Source organism: Denticeps clupeoides, chromosome 2, assembly GCF_900700375.1.
Source record: "Denticeps clupeoides chromosome 2, fDenClu1.1, whole genome shotgun sequence".
NCBI classification, from domain to species: Eukaryota; Metazoa; Chordata; class Actinopteri; order Clupeiformes; family Denticipitidae; genus Denticeps; species Denticeps clupeoides.
Window position 1 is genome coordinate 23,500,849 of NC_041708.1, and position 21,596 is coordinate 23,522,444.

A 21,596-nucleotide genomic window follows, 5' to 3' on the forward strand; every position below is an offset into this window, starting at 1 on the left:
TTTAGTCTTACAAACCAGTTAAAACAAGTACTGTTCATCTAAGATCAGATCAGATAATGATTTACCTTAACCGTTTATTGCAGAATTTTCTTTATTTTCATGAAACAATGACATGATGTGTGTAGAAAAACCGACTCTGTTCTCTTATTGTTCTCTGCCCAGCAATAGAACGTTGTTCTCCATCTGCAGACTTATGCTTGTAGGAGATCCTTCATTCTTTACAGAGTTGGGAGCGGCCGACGCCCAGTCCTGTTGGAAAGATGAAAAATGCAAGAAAAAATAAAGGCATACAGAGCATCAAAAAGATTTGGCAGCCTGAAAATGAAAGGAAAATTGCATCATTAGAATGTGCATTGTCCAGCATCATCACGTGCTTTGAAAGGGTGGGGGGAATAGAGAGAGAGAAAGAGGTGGATGGATGGATGGATGGCTGGACGGAGGGAGGGCGAGAGAGAGAGAAAGAGAGAGAGACTGGTTATAGATTCGTTCGCTGTATAATCCCAAACGCCATCTGTCTCCTCCGGGGCACAGATCTGGTCCAGATCTGCTGCTCTACGCTGCTCCGCTGGGGGCTACAGCCCCCCTCCCGTCCACCGGTAGACCGCTGTCACAGCTGCAAAAAAAAAACGGGGGGGGGGGCGCAATTATTTCTCATCAGAGGCACAATGGAGTCCCACGCTTTATCCCGATCGCCGGATCGATGCAAGTGATCGATAGGCTGCATCGCATTGACTCGGTATATATATATATATATATTTTTTACATTTAATTTAATTTTATTTTCTCTCAGCACACGCCGCCGGGAGGCTTGGACCCGGCACGAAAGCGGAAAACACAGCGGGGGAGTTGAAAGCCGCAAGGTGACCGGTGTCGTTTATTATCTCCAGCCAGGAACGACCGTGCCCGATCTCTCGTTTTTTTTAACACATGTCCACAACCGCCGGGAGTCCGAGCCGCCGCCTCCCTTCTCTACTCCCGATTATTCACGCCGGACTGCCGGAGCCTCGGCTGGACTCGAACCGGCTTGTTTCTTTTAACTACAGCCTCCGCGGCCGTGCAGACGGCATCTTCTCGACCGAACTTTTTGAACTGGGATTGATGTCGTTGTTTAAATTAGAATACACAGACGGCGTTGCAAGAAAAAAAAATACACAGGGTAAAAATTTGGCTATTTTATACTTTTGGACAACAATTGTCGAGTCGGTAAAGCTTTGGGTTCGATTTATCCAAGTCAACATAAACGATTAAAAGCCTTTTTTTTTACATTTAAGGTAGCGGTTGACAAATCGTAACTGGTTTTGGTTGGGCTGCATTTAATCCCCCAGAGAACCAGCAATTTATTGGGCATTTACTTTTTAATAAACGCGTTTTTCGGACGGCTGCTTGGATTGTCCCGCGCGACTCGCCGTGGAAATGGGAGACAACATGTCGAAGCGCCTCAAACTGCTAACGGCTTCGGAAGCGGAGATGGAGGAGCGGAGTTTCATCAACCCTTTCCCGGACTGGGAGAAGGGGGTCGTCACCACCTCCGGTTCGGAGACGGAGGGCGACTCCGCGGACCTATTTGATTCCAGCGGGAAGGTGAGACAAGTCCGTTTAAGACAGTTTATCTCAGTTGTATCGTTTGTGCCAATTAGCATGTTGCTGAGCAATGCTAATTTGGCATCAATATTTGTATGCCCGAACCATTTATTGAAATATTATGGAAAACTGACCTAACAGGCGGACATGAAGTGCAGATGTAGGAGTGTGACGTGGTTCACAACCTTACGTGCCAAACGTAAACGGAATTTTTATTTTTTGAATGTAGTTTTAGCCATTTAAATTCTGCGACACGACGTGTAAACACATGCACGTGTGTAAGTGGGCGTGTCGCTCGGCGTGCGTGTAAACCGGGGTTGCCAGATACAGACGATGCTGCCCAGGCCAATAAACGTTCAGAAATAATTACAAGTGAAGTGGAAAGTGAAAGTAAAGTGATTGTCATTGTGAAACACTGCAGCACAGCACACAGCGACACAACGAGACGTGTTCTCTGCTTTTGACCATCACCCTTGGTGAGCAGTGGGCAGCCATGACAGGCGCCCGGGGAGCAGTTTGTAGGGACGCTGCTTTGATCAGTGGCACCTCAGTTTGGATCCCGAACCAGCAAAGATTATGGGTCAGTTTCATTACCTGCTAGGCCACCACTGCTGTGACACGTTTTAAATCAATGCAGCCAAAGCATATGTTTATCCCCCCAGATCACCAAATCTATCTCAGCCCTTGCTAACCCAGTGCCTAAACCTGTCCAAGTTGGCAGGGTAATTGGCCAATCTGGCCACACTGTTTTACATTGACAGCATTTATCAGCATTACATACAATCAGTAGTTACAGGGACAGTCATCCTGGAGCAAGTGTTAAGTATCTTGCTCAGGGACATTATGGGAGTAATTGGGATTTGAACCTGGTTCATAGGCAAGGGTGTTACCCACTAGGCTACTACCACCCTGTCCACAACTGTGGGGGGGTGTATTAGCTGCTGAGCAAAGTATTGTCCCCACACACTGCCAGTCATGGCTGCCCACTGCTCACCAAGGGTGAAGAGGACACATTTGTTGTGTCGCTGTGTGCCCTGGGTGGTAGTAGCCTAGTGGGTAACACACTCGCCTATGAACCAGAAGACCCAGGTTCAAATCCAACTTACTACCATTGTGTCCCTGAGCAAGACACTTAACCCTAAGTTGCTCCATGGCATCAATAAATGTAAATGTAAACGTGCTGTGCTGCAATGTTTCACAATGACAATCCCCTCACTTTTCACTCCTAACATGGAGATTGTCTCCCTTTCTGTTTAAAAAGTTCTGAGATATGTTGTTATGCATTAATAATCACATATCATAGAGGTATGAAATTGAAGGATTATAACAAGTATCCCTTTTGAACGCCTACAGTGTAGGCTGCCCACCTACAGTGAAATAATTTGTCCACTGCCATGTAGAATTGTCCTCGGATTATGAATAAAAGTCAGTAAAACGACTGCAGGCATCACTGCTATGGGGCAGTGGTGGCCTAGTGGTTAAGGAAGCGGCCCTGTAATCGGAAGGTTGCCGGTTCGAATCCCGACCCGCCAAGGTACCACTGAGGTGCCCACTGCTCACTCAGGGTGATGGGTTAAAAGCAGAGGATTGTCACTTGTGACAATCACTTCACTTCACTGCTATCAGTTATGAAGTCTGATGCACGAGGAGTTCAGACTTCAGGATTATGGAATCATGGATCAGGAAGTCCTGGATTTAACAATGTCAGAAGCTTGTTGTCCGTAATAGCAGAACACGAAACCACATGAACTGGTGGCTTTATGACCTTGGCGTCTTTGATGGCGTATTTACAGAATCTTTTGTAAATAGGACTCAGCCTGCTGCTCCTCTGGAAGCCGCCCTGAGTCATTTTAACGTCCCTTTACTCACTGCAGTACGGCTCGCCCTCTTTTGTTATGCGAAACGGACCCGAGTTTATCTCCTCCGTGCACTCGTCCTCTCCGTGTCTTCAGCTTGATGCAGTTCAGCGGAAGGTTCCGGTATAATAGGCCACTCTGTTTTGTCCTTTTTTTCTTCTCCCTCTTTTCCTGCTCTTCTGCTCCGTCTGTATTACATACGATTTCAGTTTCCACCTTAATTAGGTTTGTGTGATCATGATTAGAGCAGAAAGTGGCTTGTAGAGTTTTTTTATTCACATCCAGAAGTCACTTTGATGTTCTTTCAAAGTAGGGAGTGGAGTATGTGGGTGTGTGTGTGTGTGTGTGTGTGTGTTGCTCTGCAAAGGGTCTATAGTGGAAAATTAACCTTTATTCACAGATACAAATTAACAAACCAGATGACATTTCCATTTTCTTTTAACAAATTAACCAATTTTTTTTTTAAACTTCTGTATAGATTTATTCTCAATTTTTGTTGTAAAAGTGAATTATGGGATGTTAATGAGTAAAATTATCACGTCGTAGTGAATCTGTTTCTGCTGTTGCAAAAATATATGAAAACCTCTGCTGCGAAAAAGAAAAGAACAGCCCTGTGTAAATTACAGAAAATAAAAATGCCGGGTTTTGACATTTTTGGTGCTTCGGCTTTACTGCCTGTCAGAAAAGGTTTCAGAGCCATTATCGGATTTATGGGACTTGCATTTCACTCTATCATGGCATTCCTTTTTCATTGTATCTGGTTTTATTTTCATTTCTTATATCGTGATTTTTTTTTTCCTTTGTCGAGCTAACAGTGTTGGTCTGTCGTCATGGTCGGTTTTGTTTTCCGAATTACCTTGTTGAACTAAAAAATAAAAGACATTACAGATCACCTGCAATTTAAAGTAGTAGTAGTAGTAGTAGTAGTAATGTTCCATATTATTATTTATTAAAAGCACCGCTAGATGAAACAGCTTGATTTGCCTCTGTGCCTCTGATTGATTTGATCTGGCCTCTTGCCTCTGTGACATTAGATTGTCGAACCTACAGATAATTATGGGTATTAATCACAGAAGCTTGTGTTCTCCAAAAGCTGTTTAATTAGACGACATTAAATAGAATTTCAAGTGAATTAAATTCAGCTTTTCTAATTCAGTGTCAGCTAGTTTTCTTAAAAATGTGAAAAAGGATTAAATACCAAAGGATCAATGCTCTGTGAATGTTATGTTTGCACTAGTGTCCAGGTTCCCTCCTGGTCTTCAGCTTTTGCCCCGTAGTCTAAAGACATGCAGCTGGAGGGAATTGGCAGCATTTAAAGTGTGTGTGTGTCCTTGCTCACTAAGATTGCTGGGATTGACTCCAGATTCCCCACAACTGTGGATAAGCGGCTTTAGAAAATGGATGGATTTGATGTTTGTGCGATAACTTGTTCCAACAGCACAGCGATCAAGATACTTGCAGACAGGGATGGAGTTGTTTCAGAAAAAGGTATTAATTTTTGATAAGATGGACTGAATGAAGTGTAGCATATTGTAAAACATAATCCAATACTCAAATTATTAAGAGAATATGAGGAATGTTTGATATTATTTTGAAACTGGTGTTAATTGCAGTGCTAAGTGTTCTGGGTGACAAATAATTACAATGATTAGCTAGTAGGTTGTCATCAAGACAATTACCAAGTGGTTTATCATTTGCGTACAGGATGGCTTTTTATGCATTTTTTTTTATGTGTCTGTAGATTGTGAAAGAGTAGTGTATGGAAATGGACCCGTAATCGGAGAGTTGCCGGTTAAGTGCAGAGGACTCATTTCGTTGTGTCACTGTGTGCTGTGCTGCAGTGTTTCACAATGACACAATGTTTCACATAGTTTCACTTTCAATATATTAAGATAGCTTAAAGGTCCTGTGACATCAAAATGACACATTGCGAGAATATTTAACATTAAGTTCCCCTAGCCTGTCTATAGTACTGAAGTGGCTAGAAATGGCGATAGTTAGTAAAGAGAGCTTTGGCCATTCTGCTTCGCCATTCAGAGAGCGAAAGTTCAGATGTTCGGATATGGAATTTGTCCCCTTATGTAGTCACAAAGGGATTTTTTTTTTTATTCTGTAAAAAAATACAACTTTGTGGTTTGTGAATAGTGTTAATGGATCCATTTCCACGAATGCCCGCTCAACTTCTATAGCATCTCTCCTCCTCATTAGCATTTAAAGCTACAGACACCAAAACTGCAATTCCCTGGGGAGATCTCATTGTGAGACTCACCAATTGTAGCTGTAAATCTGTACCACGGCTGCATTTCGTAATCAGACTTCAGATACAGTATTAAGGGACCAATACGAATGATATAAAAGCAAAAGACATTTAATGCCAAGGGGACCTTTAAACTAGCTTGGTGACCAGCAAACAGTAGTACAGCTTCAGGTCTGTGCCTGGTTCTGCCTTGAGGTAGAACATGGCTGTTGTTTTCAAAGGGAATGTCAGAAATGGCATGTCTTTAAAAATCTAATTATGTATTTTTTTTAATTGCCTGTGTTGTGCTCTGGCCTTTTTATAATTGGATTGAGCTTTGTGATTGGTCTGTTTCAGTTGAAGACATGCAAGTACTTTACTAGAAGATACTGGCTTTGGTGTGTGGGGGCGAAGTGCCTGACTCTTGAATTAATTTATTTTAACATTAGAATCACACACAGCTCCAAATGTCTCTTTATCTTCGTTTACCTTCTTTTTTCCCCCTCCGTCTTGCATATCAACCCGCTTCATCATTGTCAGGTCAGTGAAGCGTTCCAGAAGAGGGTGCAGAATAAGATTAAAGACCTGCTGCAGCAGATGGAGGAGGGTCTGAAGACGGCCGACCCCAACGACTTCTCCACCTACACCGGCTGGACAGGTGAGCATGGTTCTTGTTTGCTTTGACTATATAATCATATCAATCCATCTCAATATATTTTTACAAAAATAAACAAAAACATGAGTCCAGGCTGTAGACCTGAACACCGCCTGTACTGTACTGAACGAATAAAATAAATCAGAATTGAGCTTTTATGTGAAATATTAATGATTATCACAGCCATCCTCACATTAGAGAATAGAAGATTGTGAGATTGCAGTAATGGTTGATCATTTTATGGGGATTAGATCGTGACTTGTTTTCTTTGCAGGCATCGCCCTGCTCTACCTGCAGCTCCACAGGGTGACCGGTGAGGAGTCCCACCTGCAGCGCGCCCTGGACCACATGAAGCGGGCACTGCGCAACCTGAACGGCCGCCGCGTCACCTTCCTCTGCGGCGACGCCGGGCCTCTGGCAGTGGGTGCCGTAACCCACCACCGCCTCAACAATAAGGCAGAGTCTCAAGAGTGCATCACCAAGTATGGAGCAGCATGCACAAATCCATTTCTTGCCCATTAATAACCCAACTGCCCTCATTAGGATGGGTTGACTGTTCATAATTGAGGGTCCAGGCCGGACTATTCAGTCAATTATGCGGTTGCCCAGCAGTGGCATCAAAGCTACAAACTCTGTCTCTCCTGGTCTTTGCAATAAATTTGTCTTGATTCAGATTAACTGGTTTTAACATGCATGTTCATGTAAAGAAATTCTTAGTTTGTAAAATTAGTAAATGTGTGTGTGTGTGTGTGTGTGTGTGTGTGTATGTACAGTACAGGCCAAAAGTTTGGAAACACCTTCTCATTGAACATGTTTTTTTTTTATTTTCATGACCATTTACGTTGGTAGATTCTCACTGAAGGCATCAAAACTATGAATGAACACATGTGTTATGTACTTAACAAAAAGTGGAGACCTGGCCTCCGCAGTCACCGGACCTGAACCCAATCGAGATGGTTTGGGGTGAGCTGGACCTCAGAGAGAAGGCCAACAAGTGCTAAACACCTCTGGGAACTCCTTCAAGACTGTTGGAAAACCAGTTCAGGTGACGACCTCTTGAAGCTCATTGAAGAGAATGCCAAGAGTGTTCAAAGCAGTAATCAGAACAAAGGGCGGATATTTTGAAGAAACTAGAATTTAAAACATGTTTTCAGTTATTTTTTGTTAAGTACATAACTCCACATGTGTTCATTCATAGTTTTGATGCCTTCAGTGAGAAGCTACCAATGTAAATGGTCATGAAAATAAAGAAAACACATTGAATGAGAAGGTTAGGCCTGTACTGTATATATAAAATATACAGGGGATATTGCACACATACTACAAAGAAATTTGCACTGATCAAATTCCCAATGGTTTGAGGGTTTAGGAATATAATTTAATGCTACACCACAGTGCGCTACACATCCATCATGAAGCACATTTCAATATTATTTGAGTGTGAAATCTTTCTCCCTTCCTCTTGGTGTAAAGTGAAATCACAACAAATAAACTCGACACTGAATCATTAATAGGATTTGAGGATTTAGAGACTTTAGTGATTAGTGGCCCACACGGGTATGAAATTGATTTATTTGTTTGTAATTATTTGGGGTGGTGATGGGCTGGCTTACTAATTTATGTTTTAATGTTTTATATTATTTAATGTTTTATATTATTGTTAATAATATAAAAGGTGCATGGAGGTGCATGGATATGGCATCACCTATCTCAGCTCAACCTTTATTGGGTGTGGTGTCTTCCCCGCAACCCCCTTCCTTCCATGACGTACCATGATAACCATGGTCTGTTTTAAAATGCTGCATGCTCTTGTCTGTCTGGTTCAATACCTGTGTTAACTTTACATTGATATTTATGGCAGATGCCCTTATCCAGAGCGACTTACAACGTGCTTTCATGTTACCATCAATGACGTAATCAGTTCTGGTTCACTAGGACTCAGACCACGAATACAATCATTTTATTCACTCTGTAGTTTTTTTGTTTCATAGGTCAGAAAGTTATAGTCCTCCTCGCTTGTGTGTGGCAGGCTGCTGCAGCTGCAGAGGTCCGTGCTCAGTCCAGACTCCGATTTGCCTGATGAGCTGCTCTATGGCCGCGCCGGCTATCTGTTCGCCCTCCTCTACGTCAATAAAGAGATCGCCCCCAACACCGTGGACGAGACCACTGTCGCTAAGGTGAGTCCTGCCTTTATTTTTTAGCCCTACTGTACAACAGGTATGAATTCTGAAATCTTATTATTAAATAACCAGTGTTAATTTATATAAAAATCCCAAAAAATGTAAGTAAGAGTACATGAGTATTAAGACTAGTCAAGTACAGATTGCCTGTTTGATTGTAATGTCTTGTTTATTTTTTTAGAAACAATGTAATCAGACAAAAATATATATATTCAGCATTGAATGCCATTGTTTCCTATGGGGCTCCCACCTGAACAGTGCGTCCAGCAGACACCCCAAACACCGCAGACAAATTAGAATATTGTTGAATTTACATTTACGGCCCTTATCCAGAGCGACTTACAATCAGCAGTGACAGGGACAGTCCCCCCCAGGAGACACTCAGGGTTAACAGTCTTGCTCAGGGACACAATGGTAGTAAATGGGATTTGAACCTGGGTCTTCTGGTTCATAGGCAACTGTGTTGCCCACTAGGCTACTACCACCCACAATTAACCTCTGCACGTTGTGACTCATTAGAAACCGAGCATCGAAGCGAGCACTCAAACCATGGGTTCAAGTTTTCCGTCAGCTGCGTCAATATATCTAATGTATGGAATAAACAGTTAAATATGAAAAAAGGGAACAAGTTGCGTGTTGCCCAATGTATTGAGTTTCTAATTCACAAGATGCTTTCACTATTCACTACAGGTTGTGTACATGGCAGCGTTCGTATTAAAGGGCCTCCCAAGGTTCTCTGCAGCCTCCGCGCTGGCCCGAGACTGTGGGGCATTTTTTTTTATTGCCAGTAATCGATGGAGTTGCAACAGTCTTTATAAGCGTAGAGTATATTTATAGCACCGTGCCTCGGGGTTTACCAGACCAGCAGGCCAGTGGCCTCCTCTAATGAGGGAGCTGGAGGAGGAAGTCGCCCTTTTTTTTTTTGCACTTGAGATTTCACTGGCAGTGTGCTGGGATTTGAAATGGCCTCATTACCACAGTCCCCATCAGGAAGTACTTACAAGATAGAGGATGCGTAGAGGATCTGCATTGTGACCCTTTGCACAATGATTGGAAAAATCTATTCATGGTGTTCTAGATTCATTTGGGAACTCGTTTGCGGGAAAAAAAAGGATTTAGATAATTAAAAAAGAGGACTTTACACAGTTATTAGATTTTTGTTTGATCTGTTAACTTTTTTAATAGATTTGTAATTGATATATTAGATGTTTATATCACATTTTTTACATAGCTATAACAGGAGCTCCTTTAAAAAATGTATAAATAAGTTTAGTGGTAGGGTAGGCAGGTGTGTATGTGTGGGTGGGTGTAAGCGGTATAGCATCTCCTGGGATGGTGGTCCCCCGTGGTGCCATATTTCGCTCACTGTCTAAGCAGACTAATCTCACCTGCTCCATCCTAAACCTGTCTGTCTGTCTGTCTGTCTGTGAGTGGGAGCAACTTTTTTACTTCATTGGTTAAATAATTCAGTTATGTAGTGTTGAAAGGTAAAAAAAAAAAAAAAAAAACAGCATCACGATTGTTGTTAATAGCCACATAGCAGAGCCATATGTCAGAATTCAAAATGTTCTTGTCCCAGTGAGTAGTGCTTCTGTGTGCTGCTTGTTAACCCCCCCCCCCCCCTACATTTTTTAATTAAAAAATATCACTGATGTCTTCTGTGTGTTCATTTGGTCTTGGTTTAACTTTAAAAGATTAAGAATTGTTCATATTCTTTTTCCATTTCTTGTGATACCTCCCAAATTGTCACCGACGACCATGTGGTTCTCGCCCCTCCACATTTGATAATATGGGGTTGTAAAGAATCCAGTCTTCTCCTTTCCTCCAAGTGCTGGACTGGAGCTGCAATCCCATTTTTAGGTGAGGACTGCAGGGCTGAGCTGACCAGCGGTACAGCAGGACAGAATGAGGGAGGGGTCTATGGCAGGAGGGATGCCTCTGAGGCTGGAAATGAAATTACCTCAGTGCTGCTTTTAGAGCGCTCGTTTCAACTGAAAAATCAATATTTGGTACACAAACATGCACCACTGTGCATGTTAAATCCCAGAGGGCTAACAGAACACACACACACACACAGCAAGGTTCTCCGCTGTGGTCCTAATCAGCTGTGAGTTTGCAACATAGTATCGTTTTCGTCTTGGTTCGGTTTCCTTTCACACAGTAAAAAATCCAAGCAAACCAAAATGCGTCACTTCAAATCACGCGAGAACTTTCTCTCTGCGGATTAGTCTGATGTATCCCCGCTGGAACGACTAAAGTACTTCAAAAGCCACTATGTTAGCGGCCTAAACCAAACCCAACCCCTAACCCTAACCTTATCCATTGCGCATGCGTGCTCTGGACCAATCGGGCAAGTGGTACGAACCGACGGGTCTGTCGCTGACATAGAAATTTACCAAAAAATGCACTGTTCTGACATCATGTGATGTATAGCGTCTGGTCTTTTTTGGGTTCGTACTTCAAAAGCCACTATGTTAGCGGCCTAAACCGAACCCACCCCTAACCCTAACCTTATCCATTGCGCATGCGTGCTCTGGACCAATCGGGCAAGTGGTACGAACCGACGGGTCTGTCGCTGACATAGAAATTTACCAAAAAATGCACTGTTCTGACATCATGTGATGTATAGCGTCTGGTCTTTTTTTGGTTCGATACATGTTCTCCCCCGGCGGACTGTTCCACAGTTGTCGACACAACTTATCTCTACACTACTGTACCATCAATGCACCTGAATCAATAATTTTTTTTTGTGGTTATAGCATCTTCCTCATCCTCAGCTCTGAGCTTTTAAGCACAGTCGGCCATCAGCTGGAGGAGAAGCTTCTCTCTCTGGGTGTCACCCGTTCGAAAGCTCCTTTGAATGTCCCACCACAGATTTTGAGGGCTTTTTGTGATTGATCTGGCAAGTTTCCCCTCGGATGAGGCTGGTCACCACATCCACTGGGGAATATGTGGCTTAGGCCCTGGCACCGGAGATTCCGAAATAGAGCTGTGGCGGTGATCCTGGTTCTACAGGAAGACCATTAGCCAATTAGGATTTTATTGGATCTGGTGTGGAGGAGCAAGAAAGGAAAATGTTCCTCATTCAGAGTCATGCTTCCATCTTCAAAGCCGAAATGGCACTTTTAACTGAGCTTCTGATGCGCCTGCTGCTGCTGCTCCTGTCTTCAGGAACGTGCCGTCGGACCTTTAGTTCCATTTGTTTTCCACCATCGAATCAGCTCAGAGATGTTTTTCAGCAGCGCCCATCGGGGTTTGTTTCTCCCGCCTGACTACATGACGAATTGAACTGCAAACAAATAAAATTTCTGCTAAATTACACTGCTGCTACTGACTGGGCAGAACTTCGTGGAGGTGGGATAGAGAATGAATGATGGATGTGAAGTCATATTCTTTTAGTTTATTCTTTTACCTGTGCACATAAAAATTTGATATTGTTGATTTTTCTTATGTATTTAAAAAAAAAAAAAAACCTTCACCCCAATTTGTGATACAGAATAAATGCATACAGTATACACATAAACAGTCATTTACAAGGACCTCTGTCACACACTTTTTTTTTTTTTTGAACAATGCGTGGTCTGTGTGATTTATTGCTTGCGCCTTCTGTCTCATGTTGGTTGCATCATCTTTGGAGCCTCACATTTTAGTCTGCTTGTCACACATTCCTGCCAATGTTAGGCTGAGCGCTGGTTCTCTCCACTTCAGTCAGAGCATGCTTACTGTGGCCTAATGATTTGCTCCATCACAGGTGGAATTTACTTTGTGGACATGAACCCCTTTTCTGCAGAATTGCGACATTTGAAGTTTACATAAGATGTTAATTAACTCAGTTGTACAATTTCTATTTTAGCTGCTGTGAAATGGCATTTGCGGGTTGATTAACACATGAAAAGACGTGAGCACATTGATTAATTACTTTGCAGTACAGGTCTCTTCGAGTATTTCTCGGCCGTCTCAGACAGAATGCCTGTGTTTGTTTGCAGGGGGGATGATGGGGGTTTGCTGGAAAATGTGATTAATCATGAACTTGCGATTTGCATTCTATTGCATTGTGGCTCCGAAGGAACATTGTCTTGTGCCACAGTACAATGACGTGTGTATATATATATATATAATGTATATATAATATATATGTACAGTGTATGTCCCATTTGATTTCATTTTAACTGGATTTTATTTTTAAGAATCCTTTCATACACATTTCATTCATTACATCAGGTTTCTTGGCCACTGACACACTTCCCTACTAGCTGTTTATGCCTCTCAAGCAGTAAAATACAATACATAATATAAAAAACACCACAGTTACAAACTGATTGAAACAGATATAGATGCATTGGTGTCATCCGCCTATGTTTTTTAATGGGCTGAATGAGTCACATGTCTAATTGATGCGTCACGATGCAGTCATGGACAATTTTGCAGCGATGCAGTGCAAAAAATTATTTTATTATATTATAATGACAATGCTTGGTGATTTTTTGGTGACTGCATAAAAATTCTTGTAGTGCTGGTAGTGACTGTGGCGGCATGATCTGAGTACAGCTGCGCGGTGCACATTTTCACGCAACCAATAGAATCAAATTGGGCAAGTGTTCTTTCTGCCTCTTTAAACACTCACGCGAATCAGAATGGAGGACAAGAATAGTGTCCAGAGGTCTACAACACATTATTGTCTCACCGAGAGTTTAGAAAACCATGCATATTTTTTGTGATGATTGTGCCGCGTTTGGTCTGAAAGCTGCTTTAGATTTTCTCCAATGAGCAGAAAAATGGTCTGTGTTCAGTCTGCACTCACCTGACAGCACGGACGCCTGAACCAGGCATTTTTATGCCATTTGTGGCTTCAGGCTGTAACAGGCTTTGGGTCATTTAATTTCATTTACAGCATTTTATCAGATGCCCTTATCCAGAGTGACTTACAATCAGTAGTTACAGGGACAGTCCCCCTGGAGCAACTTTTTAAGTGTCTTGGTCAGGGACACAATGGTAGTTGACAATGGATTTGAACCTGGGTCTTCTGCTTCATAGGGGAGTGTGTTAACCACTAGAAAGAAACTCTGCTTAAGCATGTAGATAAAGGAGGCCCGCCATCACACTCACTATTTATTATGCATACAGAACCTCAGTTCCACCACGCCCGTGTAAATGTCGGTAATCGCTTGTGCATGAGACGGGGACACAACATGTACCAAACGTTACTGTTTTTATGTAGTCCAAAATTAATAAATAAAGGGACCACAGGAGCTTGGACAAGTCTGCTCGGTTCCTCTGCTTGGTGGAGAGTCGAGCTGCATCAGGAACGGAGCAGATGCCTAACTCCGCCCACAGCATAGTGCCATGTGCATTTAAAGGAGAACTAGCAGTATACAACTGTTATGTGTAGAAAATGTATGGCATGCATTGTCGATATTGAGGCATTGATAAATGTAATCAAATCAAATCGTGAGACCACGAAGTTTCACACCTCACACCTGCCAGTTTTATTTAGTGAACCATGCCATGTTGCATACGTTACTTCCATATTCTACAGGGTGGGCCATTTATATGGATACACTTTAATAAAATGGGAGTGGTTGGTGACATTGAACACATTTTATAAGTGGTCAGGAACTTGTAAATAACTCATGAAAGAATAAAGTTACGTTAAAACCAAGCGCACCATTGTTTTTCTTGTGAAATTACCAATAAATTTGATGTGTCACATGACCCTCCTCCTGTGAAAAAACAAAAGTTGGATCCAATGGCCGTCTTCAAAATGGGTGGTCACCACGCATCTTGAAAAGTTTGCCCCCTCACATATACTAATGTGCCATAAACAGGACGTTAACATCACCTACCACTCCCATTTTATTAAGGTGTATCCATATAAATGGCCCACCCTGTAGAACTTTATCAGCCACATTTTAAGCCATGTAAAAAGTACAGCTGATTATCTATGCCGGAACATGATTGGGTTCATTTTACTCATGGGCTGTGCGAACTTCAAGGAAGAAACACTGTTGTTAAAGTTAAGCTTTTCAGGGTTGTCATAAGGTTAGTTGAACAATTTTAAATTTGACTTTTTGTGGTTTTCCTTTCTTTCTGGGAACATATGGTCCTGAAAAATTACCATAGAGTAGTTGAAAAGTAATGGAAATTTGTTTGTAAAAATGTGTAAGAACATGAAATTACAGATAGCTAATTACATGGAAATCTGACCGCCTTTGATTACTGGTAGATTTGACATCTTAATGCTCAGTGGAGAAATCCATCAGCAGGATTTTGACCAAGAGAACAAGTGTTACCGCTGACCATCTGATCATGTGCTTCCCCCCCTTCCTTTACTTTGTTAGGTGGTGACTGCTATTTTGGAGTCGGGGAAGAACCTGTCCAAAGACGAGAAGAAGTCTGACCGATGCCCACTCCTCTATGAGTGGCACAGAAAACAGTATGTTGGAGCGGCACACGGCCTGGCGGGCATCTACTTCATGCTTATGCAGGTGGGTGTGTAAACAGTGCTGTTACCATGATTGTGAGTCAGTCTCAGTTCCCCTGCTTGTCCAGATGAGGGTTGCGAACAGAAGTATCGTACCAGCAGCTTTAAATGATTGTATTTTGAGAGAAATTACCATACACACAGATTGCATTCTGACGTTGCTCAGTAACATTTGCTTCAGTAACACATATTGTCACAGACTGTGCATATTATTGTGTATAATGCAACTTTTACCTACGGAATGTAGGTTCCGAATGTACGGAAACACCTCTAGGCAGAACAGTACCTCTACCTGTGTGGAGTGCAGGATGAGTCCCTACACTGAACAGCCCAGAGTATTATTTACATTCTACAACAGAAAGCTTTGCTGTGAGTGCTAGCTAGAGGCTTTAACCACCAATTAAATCTGAAGTCTAATGGCGATGTTGCGTATGTTTGCTCTTCGCATCTTCGGTAGCTGCAAATCCGTGCTTAAACCACTTATTATTGTTTACTTTGTGCATCACCACTCATTACATCAGGGGTGTGAAACTCGATTGCTCAAGGGGCCAAAACCTATTAGATCATGTTTGGCAAGGCAACTGAAGCACTGCATTATGGGATCTGTAGTTTGTTATCAACACTTCTTTTCACTGGGCCTTTATAATAGATCCATATTAAATGGTCGCAAGTTTGACACCTATATGTTACATCGTGCATTGATTGGCTGTAAAGACACGTGAGCCAACTACACATAAACAAACCAAGTATGTCTGCACAGCCAGATGAAAACAGGTTCTTCCAGTCATTACTCAAAGTTCATGACCATAGGTGACCAATGTTTTGTCTTAAATTTAGCTCTTTCTTCTCCACGATAGACTGGTGCAGTGCCTGCAAAACTGCTGATGCGGTCTCCTTTCAATCTCAAAATTATGGCCAATACTTGTCCAATACCAATTCACCACTTGGGTTTACATCCGGGACTGTAGTAGTAGCCTAGTGGCTAACACCCACGCAGGGCTAATAGCTTTACGGCATACCGACGTGGCTGCATAGTAAATAAATAAATATTATCTGCTTCTCCCAGTGATCTGACACTAGATTTGTGAGGCACAGATTTCAGTTCTCAACTTCACCAACTATAGGTCCACCAGCCAGTAAGCCAATCAGAGATAAGGAAGCTATGGGCCTTGGTGCTAGACGGCAAAATTGTGCCGACGGAAGTGTTGTGAGTGTTCACACCCCTTTTAAAATGGCAGGTTTTTGTGATCAAGCTACAAGTCATTTTTATGTTTATGAAAAGAATGGTCAGGGTGGCTGCCAAGAGACCTGCAGCAGTAATGAGAATTGTGTACACTTTTTTTTTTTTTTTTTTAAATCCACTTTTATATCCATCTTCACACTGACTCCAAACATATATGTATTTTATGGTTACAGGCAGTATTCTAGTTCTGGAAATCTATATACAGATTTGTTCCATGAAGAGGCCGATGTCCTCCATTCGAAGCTGCGCATTGCGTTTTACACTGGCAATGAAAGGTTCTGGGGGCTGAAAAGCTCAATACTAAACATAGCTTGTCCTGAAACTATAGGGATGAAAATGGATGTTATTGACCTTTTGGCTGCCAAACAAAAGAACTATAATACAGTCCGTCCGCTCTTGCAATACTTAGCCTAATGAACACCAACACCACCAAATCATTGGTTTGTTATTTTTCATTTTTTCCATTTGAAGCAGTCCCTGACAGGGGTATGCCGTCAATTTGCTTTGTAGTTGAGAGCATAGTTTGCAGTCAGCCTAGTTGCCTTCAACAAGTAGGCTTTAAAGACTAGCCTGGCCATTTGGTGTTTTAGGTTAGGTCAGAGGTCGGGAAACTACGACCCCAAGAAAAAAAAAAAAAAAAAACAGTATTCTAATGATCTCAGTCCTGTGCTCTTCACAACAAATAAAGTTGAACTGTCAGGGCCCATCAGTAGCATAGAAAGTCAGACCACACCAGGCAAGGACATATCTCCTACACTGCCAATGATGCACCAGGCTGGTACAACACTCCTGAACAAAGGGATACCCTTGTTTTATTCTCCTTAATCCAGCAATTAGTCAATATCATGAACAATGATCGGCTTATTGTTTTAGTACTTAAACCCTTTGGCGACATTCACTAGGTGGCACATTTGAAGACTTGAGAAAGCCCTCTGGAATGGAAGGGCGAAACGTCGTCAAGGATCCATAACAAATCCATTTGCCAGTGAGAACCATGAACTGGGTGACTGAGAACCTTCTCAGATATTTAGGTGGCACATACTTAATATGTGATGGTAATAGGCTATATTTCTTACATGCATTTTCATAGGTATAAAAAAAAAAAACAGATCAAATCATTAAACACGCATATGTCAAATACACAAAATGCACATTTCTCAAACATTTTATTCCAGTTTGATAATGAAGTTCAAAAGAATGATTACTTGGGTGCATCTATGGCAGCATAGGAGATCTGTCCTTGACTTTCTGCGCTACCGATTGTGTAAATATGAACACCGTAATGCCTTTTTTATGTTTGTTTGATGTGTATGGATCTTATGCTGGCCCGGCGCATCTGTGAAATATTAAAAGTCAATGTGGCCCCTGAGCTAAAACGTTTGCCCATTCCTGGGTTAGTCAGTCAAGACCAGAGTGCCGTGGGTGATTTGATTCATTAATTGTCTTAGATTTGTTGTGGAAGTGTAGTGATTGTCATTCTGATGCATATGTCGGTCTTGGAGCAGTTCTTTAAGAGTCCTTGGGCTCTGTTGCTGCGCTATACAAAAGAGTAGTTGGTCCAGATTGCAGATCATTTTTCACTTAGTCTCTCCAGCGACTGAGACTCTTAAAGAGCCAATCCCAGAATATTCAGAATGCAAAAGGTGATTAGAATCAGTTCGTGGGTAAAACTCCACAATCACCATTCCGTTTACACAGGCTTAGAAAATAGAAAAGGACCTTCCCCCTGAATTTCAGTCTGCATGCTAGTTTGCTTTAGCTTGTTTTCTGGCCACCTATGTGCTTTAACATTAGCACCTACATGTATTTGTATGGATGTGCACCGCCTTTTTTGCTGCGCTTTCATTCTCCACCTCCTCCAACCCTCATGCAGTGGCGCTCCATCCACTGCAATCGATGATGCCAGCAGCGAGAGCGTGGAGCAGCACTCCTTTAACAGCACACGACTGTCGTCTTCAATCATGCCGAGTGAAAGCCAGCATACATAAAGCTCCCTTAACGGCTCCAGTTTGGCACGGGGGTTAGCGATGGCTCACAAACACCCTGCAGATGTTGGCAGGATGGAAATGAATAATGTAAACAGTCAGTTTGGTCTCAGGGGGATTTTAAACCCATTTTTTGTCCCTTTCACCCATTTCATCTATGTGACATGGTGTAGCCATGCTGTCATAGTGCTCTGAGTCTGCACCGATGGGTGTGGCGGACCCTTTGTTGCTGCGGCGACCGATTTGTGCATCAATGTGACGTTGCTGGATGTGCACCATTGCTCATATTTGCAGGCCGTGACCTGTTACTCACTGTCCGGCTCCAGACAGCAGCCCCGGCACAGTTGCACCAATGCATGCATTAGGGCTGGGTGATTATACGATCTTGATCGATGCTCGTGATTAAACTCAAAAAATGTGATAGATCTTGGTGATTTGTGATAATAATTAGCAAAATTAGCATATTTTGTGTGGATTTTTTTTTTGTGTGGTTTTTGCCAGTTGGGACGTCTGGGCTGCTGGAATATGGAAGCAACCTGGTTCACTGCTAAAGCTAGCAAAGAGAGAAATGGAGAGACAATGGAGCGGAGGATGGCAGTGACAGTCATGGTTTTATGTTTTAATGAACTGTATGTTATATCTGGTATCTTCCGATTCAGTCTGGCAGAGTGCAGTGGTGGCCTTGCGGTTAAGGAAGTGGCCCCGTAATCACAAGGTTGCCGGTTCGATTCCCAATCCGCCAACTTGCCCAATCCATGACCCACAATGTTGTTTATGACTCTGCCAAAAATACGTGAAAGGCGGGACGCCGGCGGGAGTGTAATGAGAAGCTCGTTTAGCCAGAGCCGAGGCGGCTGTTAATCACGAATGTAATTATGGGGCTCAGGTTCGTGCTCTCCCGCTGTCTTCTTTTCATTCTCTCAGCCCTGGCGCTTCTGTTTTTGCCCAGTGCAACTGGAGGCTGCTGGAAGCATCGCACATAACTTGGCCAACAAGCAATTGCATTTTAATTAGAAAATGTTTGTTTTTATGCTCCCTCAACATAGACTGCTATAGACAATACAACATTTCTTGTGTTATTCCTGGATATTTTGCTCTCGGACATTCTGAACAGATTTGCTTTCTTTGTTTTGTCCATAGCCAAGCGCCAAGGTGAATCAGGAGATTCTGAATGAGCTGGTCCGGCCCAGCATGGATTACGTGCGACACAAAAAGTTCCGCTCTGGCAACTACCCATCATCCCTGAGCAACGAGACTGATCGACTGGTGCATTGGTGCCATGGCGCTCCGGGGGTGGTGCACATGCTCGTCATGGCTCACAAGGTAAGCCGAGGGCCTTAGATGTATCTCGCTGGTGAATGCCATTAAATGTCCAAACATCAGAGCTCCTCTTTTTCTCCTCCTGGTCGCTGCTCATTATCAGTTTGGCCGATTCCTCCTGTTGGGAATTTTTTTTTGTTTGTTTCATTTGGAAACAGGCTATTTACTTTCTCCTGTTAATACACTGGCTTTCTAAGGAACTGTAGGGACACCTTGTGGTCAAGATATGAACTTCACACAAGAAAATAAGTAACATGCATCATGAAATGCATTGCTTACACACACATAATGGCCAATTTAATAAAAACACCTTCCTTTTGAGCCATATTGTTTTTTTCCCACCTTATTTTTTATTCACACTACCCTGTTCAGAAATGGTTTGTTTCTCACTGACCAGTATTTATGTGTAGGAAATGGCATCAACATCCCATTACCATGTGAGTATTTTTCCTACACCCCAAACATATCCTGCCATTGACAAGAAAGTGAACATAGCAACAACTGGGTTATTTTCGCTCAAGGGCGGCCTACAGGGTTGGTGTTTTAATGTGGCTGTGTGTGTGCGTGTGCGCTTCAATGTTACAGAATTACTTTTTATATTGGGACCCTTCTCCTTCCCTCTCTCCCAGTGGGATGTAATGGGTCACCTGCGACTGTGCTGAATTGAGTGTGGGTTATATTTGGATATATATTATATATATTCCACATTATTCCACTGCATATTCCTCTGACAAATGACAAGGTTTCTGCCGTCTGTCACACACTGCGATGCATACAATTACACACTTCTGCCTTCTCCATCCATTTTTGGATTTGAGTTTTGCTAAAATAACCTCCTGCCTTCATGTGTCAGTCATAAATGTTTTGATGAGGTAGGACTTCTCCCATCTGTGATGCAGTGATGCAAACAGAAGCACTCTATACCTGCAGGGCCAAAATAAATAAATATAATCCAAGAAATGAGATATGCCGAACATAAATCAATTTAAAACTTTATACAGCGTACAGCGTATTGACTTTCTTTTTAGGAAATACTTCTTAAATAGTTTATTTTTTATAGTTATTAAAATGGTGGTATTTTCAGCTAATCAAATGAGGGATCAAACACTTATGTAAGTGGCTCTGGATAAGAACGTCTGCCAAATGTGGTAAATGTAAAAACAATGTTTTGTCAGGTGATCTGTAGGATGGGGGTCAGTGCCATGTATAACAGGGTGCACTGTGCCCTAGAACACCTAGAAACACCGGTTATCTTGCAAAAATTTGAACATATTTATTTTTCAAATTGTAAGGCTTGACCCGAAAGTATTGGTGTTTGAGGGCTATGTTTCCCACCTCAAGTTCGGAAAATGTGTGTGTATGTAGATGAAACTCACGACTGGGAGTGAATGTACGTGTGTGTACATAATGTACGTGTGTGTCTGCAGGTGTTTAAAGAGGAGAAGTATCTGAAAGATGCCGTTGAATGCAGTGATGTCATTTGGCAGAGGGGGCTCCTGAGGAAGGGCTACGGAATCTGCCACGGCACCGCCGGCAACGGCTACGCCTTCATGTCCCTCTACAAACTCACCCAGGAGAAGAAATACCTGTACCGTGCCTGCAAGGTACCAAACAGAACCATAAAATGTCCCCATAAGAGCCCAACTGTCCCATAAAAGGTCCATGACCAGGTGCACCACAACCAATGTTAACAACATATTTCTAACAACGCTTATCATCATCATCAATGTTAATTAATCAGTTGAACCTTACAGGTTAAACAGAATTTATAAGTGTGGGTACAGAACAGAAGTAAAACAATTCAGTGTCCTTTTTTTTTATTCACCTACAGTTGAAATGTTCATACAGGGAGTGCAGAATTATTAGGCAAATGAGTATTTTGTCCACATCATCCTCTTCATGCATGTTGTCTTACTCCAAGCTGTATAGGCTCGAAAGCCTACTACCAATTAAGCATATTAGGTGATGTGCATCTCTGTAATAAGAAGGGGTGTGGTCTAATGACATCAACACCCTATATCAGGTGTGCATAATTATTAGGCAACTTCCTTTCCTTTGG

General features: G+C 42.4%; 1 protein-coding gene across 2 annotated transcripts in view; it reads left to right on the top strand.

The window, feature by feature from the left end:
• The first annotated feature begins 493 nt into the window (after positions 1 to 493).
• Positions 494 to 21,596, top strand: part of lancl2 (LanC lantibiotic synthetase component C-like 2 (bacterial)) — a 34,174-nt gene continuing 13,071 nt past the window's right edge. The window contains exons 1-7 of one of the 2 annotated variants that reach the window (XM_028965001.1): positions 494 to 1,581; positions 6,214 to 6,331; positions 6,603 to 6,810; positions 8,358 to 8,505; positions 14,847 to 14,993; positions 19,358 to 19,540; positions 20,965 to 21,141. In XM_028965001.1, the coding sequence (XP_028820834.1) occupies positions 1,414 to 1,581; positions 6,214 to 6,331; positions 6,603 to 6,810; positions 8,358 to 8,505; positions 14,847 to 14,993; positions 19,358 to 19,540; positions 20,965 to 21,141 (1,149 nt within the window). In that variant the 5' untranslated portion in view covers positions 494 to 1,413. Of the gene's footprint in view, positions 1,582 to 4,795; positions 4,926 to 6,213; positions 6,332 to 6,602; positions 6,811 to 8,357; positions 8,506 to 14,846; positions 14,994 to 19,357; positions 19,541 to 20,964; positions 21,142 to 21,596 lie in introns of those variants that run through there. The other variant, XM_028965011.1, reaches the window with a different exon arrangement.